Genomic DNA, 9,850 nt, shown 5'->3' with positions numbered 1-9,850 from the left:
TATATAATAAAAAAGTATGTCTTTTGAGTCATACTTTTGTAAATTATCATTATTTTCCTTTTATATTCGCGTAAAAGTTTAGTTATTATGGTCTACACAAAAACCATACTGAAATATCTCAGTATATACCGAAACCGAACCATATCTTAACTTCATATTCCATTTACCAAAGTATTAATACCTTCTAAACAGATAAAATTGTATAATCCTAACCATGTAAATCGAATAAACAAAATGCACACAATAACATGCAGTTGCTTTGCAATTTTTGGGTATTTCTAAGCAATCGCCTATTTGGCGCCTTAAGCGCCCAATATAGGCTAGCGTGCAAACCAGTGCACACACCCCTCCCTCCCTACGACTCTTAATGCGCCTGCCATCGAAGCACTCGAGCACACGAGAGGGAAATTTCCTTCCCCGGTTTTGTGAAGCTTCCCAGGCTGGTTTGGGAAGCTTCTCGAAGCTCCCAATCGGATTGCTTCCTGGTTTTTGTTTAGTTTTAGTTTTATTTTTGTTTTTTTATATGCGTGAATCTTTTTCAAATTCACGCGCCCTTTTTTTTCAAAGCACGTGATTTTATTTCAAATTCTCGAACCTTTTCAAATCCGCTAACTTTTGTTTTCCAAATTCAATAAAAAATCAAATTAGTAAGTTTTTTCCAAATTCATTTAACTTTTTTTAAATCCATGATTTTTTTTCCAATATCGATGAACATTTGTTTTTCAAGTTTGCAAACATTTTTTTGAATATCTGTGAATCTTTTTTTAATATGCAACTTTTTTCCAAATTCAGGAACTTTTTTTATCAAAACTGATGAAGTTTAACTAAATCCATGAACCTTTTATCAAATCCGGAGCTTATTTTTCAATCGGCATTTTTTTAAAAGTCAGTGAATTTTTTTCAAAAATCCACGTGCGTTTTTCATATTTGGTTTTTTCAAATAGTGGTATTTCTTCTTATTCGGTGAACTTTTTATTTTTTATGATTTTTAGTTCCCTTTTAAATTTTTCTCAAAAAGTCAACGGTCAACCGGGCAGGTCAACCGCGAGCACGCATGAGAAAACCAATGACTCCCCAAACCACAATCGCCTCATTTCTTGGGATGACCCATGAGGGGTGGTGGGTGGGCACTGCCTACTCTCCTTGGCGCTTAAGGTGCGGGGAAGGAGCTCTCAATTTTTTTAGTTGCACTACAACGTCGCGCTCGCATGCGAATGGCCGGACCCAGTCTGGTTCTGCCCCCCTGTACGGCGCACTACAATGTGGCGTAATGTAGCGTACGAAGCTCCCCCTTCATCCATCTAGTGCGATCAAAATCCTATACAATGCTTCATGCGTTGGCAAAGCAAACTGGCGCCCACACACCCTCTGTCATGGGCCGGCCAGTCACACGCGACAGAAAAGTTTGAATAAAGTTCACAAATTTGGAAAAGGTCATTGATTTTGAAAAAATGCAATAATCTTAAATGGTTCAATAATTTTAAAAAAAGTTCATGCATTCTGAAAACGAAAGAAATAAAATACAATAAAATAGAAGTGAAGAAAAAAAAAACCCACAGAAAACATAAAAAACCGGTTGGAAGCTTCGAGAAGCTTCACAAACCGGCTGGGAGAGCGATTCGGAAAAGAACGATGCTACATGGGCTGGCTCATCATGTAGTGTGCGTAAGTTTGCAGAATGCACTAAATTCGGCTCTTTTGCCTAAAAAAACTAATGCCCGCTCGGATGACTGATTGCTATTTTGCATCCTAAAAAAGCATAGGTTAGCCGAGCAGAAAAATTACCAAAGCCTGATTGTTGAAAGATTGGATTACAGTAAAGGTGTGGCTGGATCTCATTAGACTGAGATTTAACCAAGTCCCACTCAACTGATATAACATGCAATAGAGAAGAAAAAATTGAAAAGAAAATTTTACGCGAATCTCAATATAAAATCTCACGAATATAATATCTGCGGAGACTTAGCAAGACTGCTGCAACGACCCCTCTGACGGCAAGCGCAGCGTTAGTTTACAGCTAGGATCGAGCTAAAACGGCACAAGTGTCGTTAAGATTCCAAACCAAACAAAACCAGTCCATACAAACATTTTCGCTTGACCAGATGGCCGGCACGGGCACGTAACTTTTCTGCTGGTGCCAGTCGGATTCACGAGTGCGACCTGCGCCACCTCGCCACCGTGGGCGTGCCCGTCGCGGGCGTCAACGCGGCGGCTGCGGCAGCGCGGGCCTTCTTGGACCCGCTGAGCGGCGTCCTTTCCATGCCGCTGTCGGAGTCGTCCACCCTCGCCGCGTCCGCGCCGCCGCCGCCACCGAACAGGAACGCTCCCCACTTAAACAGCCCCCGCCGCCGCCTGTCGGAGCCCAGCCGCTCCACCTGCGCCTGCAGCGCGTGGCATTGCACCTGCACGCACACATCGAGACGTGAGCAACGTCGACCGATCACTGAATTAATGCTCAGCATGCGGATGCACACAAACCTGGAGCCGAGAGACGTCCTCGCGGAGGCGACGGAGCTCGTGGTGCTGCGAGACGACCTCGCGCTTGGAGGGGCACCGGGCGGCGGCGGCGGACGACGAGGTGAGGTCAAGGGCGCCGGGGCTCCTGTTCTGCAGGGAGCGGAAGGAGCCGCTCCAGTCGGCGAGGCGGCTGAGCTTGCTGCCGTGCTCGGAGAAGAGCACCTGGACCACGCAGCGCACCGGAAGGCGGTCGTTCTGCACGGCGTGCGCCGCCGCCTCTGTCGACAGCTTGCGCGCGTCGATCAGCCGGCACAGCGACCGGCGCTCCTCCTTGCTGGCGTGCGGGTGCGCCTGCACGTCGCATGTCTCACAGCCATCAGAATCAACGGCACGGACCGAACCCCGAGCGCAACTTGTGTACTACTCCCTCCTTTCGAGTTTATAGGGCTTATCTCAAAATTTTAGTTTTTCCATTTTATAAGGCTCAATTTGGTTGTTTCTCATCACATGTTCAGATTTCAAAGTGCATTAAATTATTGCATGCAAGTATTAAGATAAAATTAACCAATGCATATAATTTATGCATGCATGCATTATAAATAATGCATTGGTAAACATACCTTTTTTAGGAAAAACAAGAGCATTAATTGAGTGCTTTTGCAAACTATAAAAAATATTCCATCACTTATCATCTATCTTGGTTGGTGAAATTTTTGAATTGAACCTTATAAACCGGAAAGGAGGAACTATCACCAACATACTCAGGTCTCTTCATCCATGTGCAAGGGCAGATAATAAAAATCATTGTGAAACCCAGCTCTCGCCAAGCAGCTCACGCGAGTCCGAAAACCAAGATATTTCTTTACTTTCTTTCTGGTGTGAGTAGACTGTGCATTGTTGGAGATGTACAAACGGGAGATCTGGGCGGGTGGACCCTAATCTCATCCTGCAAAGGACAAGCGAAGAGAAGGATCCCACAGGAACGGGTGGGGAACTAGGGTGTTGTACACTATTTAGAAATGAAAAATTATAACCCACCTTTTATATAAGAAGCTAAAGGATTTTGGTGCAAAACATAGTGGTTTTCTTTGTATGATCAAAGAGATTTCATGGTAAAAGAATGTATTAAAATATTAATTTTTGTATGAAAATTCTTGGATCTAAAGATGCCAGTGGCATGACTAGAACAAAATTCTAGTACTGTGAGGAACTCGTGCATGCTTTGTCGAACAGGCTCTGAGATTAAAGCTCAAAGCATGCGTATTACTAGTACTACGACCGATGCCGAATGAATAATACGGTCATGTGCGTATGATACGGTCCAACCTGAATTACTGTGGTCAAACGCACAGAAACATGGGTGTACTTCCAGCCTTACATTTTTCCTTTACCTCGAGCGTAGCATGCATGCGTCCAACACAGTCACATCGGCCAACGTATACAGCTCCCATGCATGGAACCACGTGCACGCCCTGTGAGAGACTGTCCTATTGGAGTTGCCTTTTCGGCATATCACATCGACAAAAGCCAACGGCTGGCTGGTGGAAAAGGGAACCACAGAACTTGCATACACATATGCATGCCATGCCATGCTCGAATGATTTGCATCACCATCAGCATCAGGCATCAGGCATCAGCTACACTGACTACAGTGCAATGCTCGAGTTTTGACGTCGCGCCTTGAGTAGCAACAAATTGACTAGCAATTGGCTGGATACCAAATGGCCATATCAACCTCTAAAAAAGTTGTCAACTACTGTTACTCACAAGTTCTGGTATTACTACCAATTATTGGCATGTCAAAACATTAGAGCCAATTTTTGATAGTAGCGACTATTAGTAGATCCCAAGTGGAGAGGAGATACTAGTTTAATTGAGATTGTCAGATAATATGCTTTGTTGGCGGTTTGTTGGGGATCTCGGTACTCATAGATTCTCTTTGGAGTTTGCTTACTGAGAACAAATATAGTACTCCATTTCTGTGCGTTATATATTCCCTTTGGAGTACGTATTACCTTGTTTATTGAGATAGTTCACGTACTATCTCAACTTTGAGCAAATATACTGTGAAAAAATCGAGGGAGTGCAGTACTAGTATATTAGATTGGCAGCAACGTTGTAGTGCTGCTTACTTTTTTATCAACACGTCAATGATTCCATTTCTGCTGAAAGTTCTAAAGATCAATGGCACGCGTGCAGGCTGAAGAGCATGGCGCGAGACCGTTTTTTTTCTAATAGGAGGCATGATGGCATCACTGCCATGACGATGTACGGTCGAGATTAACTAACAAGACACAGCATAAACATGTTTAACCGAGCGGAGACGCCGCACTTACCTTCAGGTAGGTGTCCACGGCGCGGTACAGTCCGTCGTCGGCGGCGCGGGCGTACGCCGGCACGGCGCGCGCGAGCTCCTCGAACTCCGCCGGCCGCAGCCCGGCCTCCAGCGCCGCCTCGGAGAGGTACGCGTCTACCAGCTTCGCCACCCTGGCGGCCGCCGCGCCGCCGCCGCCCGCCTTGGCGCCCTCCCGCAGGAACCCACGCACCAGACGAAGCACGAGGGGCACGTCCAGCAGCGTCGCGCACGGCGGGCGCGTCGTCGTCGACGTTGTAGGGTGGTGGCGATCGCGGGTAACCCCCTGCAGGCCGAACGCTGGGATCATGACGGCGCCGAGCGACGCCTGGTCGAGACGCCGCGCCGCGCGGGCCTCGAGGTCTCCCAGCAGCGCCGCGTCGGCGCCCACCATGCTCCCAGCGCGGAGCAGGCGGAGGAGGAAGTCGCACGCAATGCCGTCGTCCCTGTCTTCGCCGGCGGCGTCGTCGGGCGGGAGCGCGGCGACGAGGGACTCGAGCAGGAGCCGCTTCTTGAGCCACGTGGCGGTGGGGCTCTCCGGGGGCAGCTGGAAGCGCCCCGAGGGGGACGAGGCGGCAACGTCCGGGAGCCACCTGGCCGCGTAGTGGGACAGCACGGAGGCGAGGTGGTCAGAGGAGGGCGAGGCCGCCGCCGCCGCCTGGGGCTTGGACCGGATGGCGGCGATGGTGCGCGCGAAGGCGTCGACGTCACTGATGGCGACGCACGCGTCGTCGCTGGCGCCACGCGGGGGCGTGCCCGCGGCGGTGGAGGAGCGCCTTGGGTCCGGCGAGGAATAATGGGCGCCCTCGACGGTGGCGCGCGGGGACGGAGAGCTGGAGCATTGGGTTGGCGGCGGAGGGTTCATCGTTTTGCGCGGGTGTGCTCAGTCCTAAGCTGAGGCTGAGCCCGAGCTCTTTTGTTGGAACTTGGAACAAGCGGTCTGCGCAGCGGTGAGATGTGTGTGCCATAAAACTTCTTGTAGTAGCTGCGCGGTGGTGTTGTAGTACATGGAGCCACAGTATTGTTATTTTTTGCGGGCAGAGTCTTCTTCATAACAAACAGCTAGTACTAGTATTCCTTCCTGCGCGTACATGTGAAGAATGAATAGGAGACGCGAGGGGAAGGTTTTTTCCGTAGGTCCCGCGACTAGGGTTCTCCGGTCCTCCGGTGGCGCCGCCGCCGTGAGTTCCCATCATCGACGGGTTGATCCCGCAATTCAGAATCTTATCCCTCTCTGCCTCCTCCTACTCTCCCTCGCACCTGTTGTTGGGAGTAGGGGGTTCGTGGATTAGGGTTCTGTTCCGGAGCCTCGCCGACAATTGCTATGGCGGAAACAGGTGATAGCAGTGGGTCAGGAGATCGGAGATCAGAGGAAGCGGCAAAACTCTTGGAGAGGTTGAATCTTCAAGACGGGGAAATAGATGATCTAGTCTGGGAAGATGAGGTTGATGTGGATGAAATCAAACCAAAGTGGCTAGCCCTAGGGCGACTGCTGACAACAAAAAGCTTTAGCCAGAGTGCGTTGATTGCGGATATGAAGGCAGCCTGGAACCCGGCACAACAGGTAGTTTGGAGGAGAATCAGTGCTAATTTATTTTCGATCCAATTTAACTGCTTAGCGGATTGGAATAAAGCGATGCATCAGGGTCCTTGGGACTTCAATGGGATGGCATTGCTGCTTGCTGAATATGATGGATTCTCAAACCCGGAGAAGGTGAGGTTGGATAGGTTGGAGACGTGGTGTCAAATCCATAAGTTACCTGATGGAGTGTTAAAGAGTACGCATGCCCTAGAGAATCTAGCTAAGAGAATTGGAGAAGTTCAGGAGGTCCAAGTAACCTTACCGAACGGCTTCATAGGTGAATTCATCAGAATCAGGGTGAAGCTGGATGTGAATAAGAAACTAACAAGAGCTGTTGGGATAACAAGAGCAGGAGAAACTGAGAAGTACTTGGTCAAATTCGAGAAACTCCCAACTTTTTGTAATGCGTGTGGGTTGATGGGGCACTGGCATGAAGAGTGTGGCGCTGGAAAACATGATGTAACAAAATTTGAATGGGGGAGTTTCATATTAGCACCAAGGAGAGGAAGAGGAGGTGGCCGTGGAGGCCGAGGGAGTGGAGGTCGACGAAGTGATATGAATACTGCTGCTGATGAAGGAGCTAGAGGTTATGGTAGGGGTGTAGGCAGGGGGCGAGGACGCAATATGCAGGCACCCCCAAATGCCATGGATATGGAGAGCTGGCGGTTTAATGCGTTGTATCAGCCAGCAGGGAGAAACAACATCAATGGAGATGGGAATGGGGCACCCCCCAGCAATACAGTGTCTGGACAGGATGTGAGAATGAGGGGTGCAATCGGGGTCCTAGGTAAAAGGTCTACCGATGATAGTGTGGCTAACAATACGGAGGATAAGGTTGATAATGACATGATTGTTGCGGGCCATGTTGAATCAAGCGACAAAAGAGAGGATCATGTGGAAGACATGGCAGCTGCTGGGAACTCGGTGGGAAATGGAATAATTATAGACTCACATGCAGCGGGGACAGAGAAGAACTTGGCCATTATCACAGCTAGTAAAACAGGAAAATCAGTGGTGGCAAATTTAGTGGATCGCTTTGAGGGAGAGGATGAACTCCTGGGCAGCTCTTCGAACCAAACGAACACTCCGCAAAAGAATGCAAATAGGAAGAAGTTTAGAGGTGAGAATGGTGAAGCCCTGAACAATGTGGATGAAGATGAAGAAGAAACAGAAAATAATAGATCGGCGGCCCCTCGTGAAGGGGACCACCGGGCGCAATGAAACTCTTATGCTGAAACTGCCGGGGACTTGGGAATGCCCCGGCAATTCGTGCTTTGCTGGATGTCCAGCGAAGCTGCAGCCCAGATGTGATGTTTTTATCGGAGACATACTTAGAAAGTTATCCGGCCGAGTGCCTGAGGAGGAGACTGAAGATGGACCAAAAGATGGTCTGTTTTGTAGATAGTAGGAAGGGAGGACTGCTGCTGTTTTGGAAGAAAGAAATCAAGATTCATCGATTAGAACTTGATCCTATGTTTATCGATGTACGGGTAGAAGATGAAAGGAATAACGTCCGGAGACTAACGGGTATGTATGGGGAGTTTAAATGGGCGAACAAATACAATACGTGGGATAGGATGCGTCGGCTGCATCATAACAACAATTTACCATGGCTCCTTATTGGGGACTTCAATGAAATTCAGTTTTTGAGTGAGAAAGAAGGAGGCAACCCAAGACCGCCATAGTACATGCACGCATTCCAGTCGGCCATTGACGATTGTGAGCTGCGGGATATGAGATATATCGGCGATCGTTTTACTTGGCAGAGAGGCCGTATAAGAGAGCGACTGGATAGGGGACCAATAAATGATGGTTGGGCAACTTTGTATCCGCCAGCAGCTTTGTAGAATCTGAATTACAATCACTCTGACCGTCGCCCAATATGTGTCGATACAGATTACTATACTCAGTTGGGTGAAGGGAACGGCCACACCAAACGTTTTGAGGCACGATGGCTAAGGGAAAGAGAGTTCCCTGATGTGGTGCAAGAAGCCTGGAATTCTGTAAGTTCTAACCCAAGCCTGACAACTATCCAGGACAAGCTGAACAGGATGCATGATTCCTTCCATAACTGGGATCAAAGAGTTCTAAAGAAGCCTAAAAAGAGACTTCGTAAAGCCCAGAAAGAACTTGAACAAATTATGGCAGGCTCAATAAATGTTTATAGTGAAAAGAAAAGAGTTGTCTGAGTTGATTGATTTTCTGTTGGAACTAGAAGAAATACATTATATGCAACGCTCGAGAGCAGGGTGGCTGAAGCATGGGGATTGGAATACAGGTTTCTTCCAAGCTTATGCTAGTGCAAGACGCAAAAGGAATCTGATTAAAAAACTAAAAGATGTGGATGGTAATACCCTGGAAGGTATGAATGCTCTGAAGCCCCATATTCAGAATTATTTTAATAACTTGTTCACTTTTGAAGTTCATCATGTAGACCCTTCTATTCTAAATAAAGTGCAAACAAAGGTTACAGATCAAATGAATGATATGCTTATGGCACCGTATACATCGGAGGACGTCCATAAAGCAGTTTTCAGTATTGGTGATCTCAAAGCACCTGGCCCGGATGGTCTACATGCTATATTTCTTAAAAACTATTGGCACATTCTAGGAGAAGATATCTCTCGAGAGGTACTGTTTGCTCTTAATAGGAGGCAGATCCCTGCGGAATGGAATGACACCTCCATAGTTCTGATTCCTAAAGTTGACTCACCTAAGTTAATCACACAATATAGACCTATCAGTTTGTGTAATGTGCTCTATAAAATAATCTCAAAGATGCTTGCTGCTAGACTGAAGGTAATTTTACCCGATATCATTTCTCGAACTCAGAGTGCTTTTGTCCCTGGGAGACTCATCACAGATAACGTTCTTATTGCTTATGAGTGTGTTCATAAAATTAAAAACAAAAGGGCAGGGCAGGCAGGTCTGTGTGCGGTTAAATTGGACATGCACAAGGCTTATGACCGTGTGGAGTGGACTTTCCTGAGAAGCATGATGGAGAAATTAGGATTCCATAGTCCATGGATAGATATGGTCATGGCATGTGTTTCTTCTGTAAACTACAAGGTACGGTTGAATTCTCAGGAAACCGACATGTTTACCCCTTCTAGGGGGATTCGGCAAGGGGATCCCCTCTCCCCGTATTTGTTCCTTCTGTGTGTAGAAGGCTTGTCTAGTATGTTGCAGTACGAAGAAGAAGTTGGTGGCATAGATGGGATTAGTGTGTGAAGAAATGCACCATCGGTATCACCTTTTATTTGCTGATGACTCACTAATTCTCATGAGAGCAGATGTGTTAAATGCAACTTCCTTACAACAAGTGCTAGACACCTATTGTGCAAGTTCAGGACAATTGGTGAGCCTGGCAAAATCAAGTATATATTTCAGCCCCAATACCAATGTCGTAACAAAGGCAGAAATTAGCCAGATACTTCACATAGACACAGAAGCTTTAT

At 47.4% G+C, this 9,850-nt stretch overlaps 1 protein-coding gene across 1 annotated transcript; it reads right to left on the bottom strand.

The window, feature by feature from the left end:
• Window positions 1-1,911: 1,911 nt before the first annotated feature.
• On the bottom strand, window positions 1,912-5,811 carry LOC109774244 (coleoptile phototropism protein 1). Its single transcript, XM_020332952.4, has 3 exons — window positions 4,794-5,811; window positions 2,479-2,808; window positions 1,912-2,402 (listed from the first exon to the last, which is right to left on the bottom strand). The coding sequence occupies exons 1-3, from the start codon at window positions 5,673-5,675 to the stop codon at window positions 2,148-2,150; spliced, it is 1,467 nt and encodes a 488-aa protein (XP_020188541.1). The 5' UTR covers window positions 5,676-5,811; the 3' UTR covers window positions 1,912-2,147.
• Window positions 5,812-9,850: the final 4,039 nt, after the last annotated feature.

Source organism: Aegilops tauschii, chromosome 1, assembly GCF_002575655.3.
Source record: "Aegilops tauschii subsp. strangulata cultivar AL8/78 chromosome 1, Aet v6.0, whole genome shotgun sequence".
Lineage (NCBI taxonomy): Eukaryota > Viridiplantae > Streptophyta > Magnoliopsida > Poales > Poaceae > Aegilops > Aegilops tauschii.
The sequence above is the reverse complement of the archived record's forward strand: the minus strand, read 5'-3'. Positions and strand labels throughout refer to the sequence as shown.

Coding starts and splice junctions, on each gene's coding strand:
- LOC109774244 (XM_020332952.4), bottom strand. CDS start 5,675: ATGAACCCTCCGCCGCCAACCCAATGCTCCAGCTCTCCGTCCCCGCGC. Junction 2,809..4,793: donor CCGTGGACACCTACCTGAAG/GTAAGTGCGGCG, acceptor TGCGACGTGCAG/GCGCACCCGCACGCCAGCAA. Junction 2,403..2,478: donor AGGACGTCTCTCGGCTCCAG/GTTTGTGTGCAT, acceptor GTGTGCGTGCAG/GTGCAATGCCACGCGCTGCA.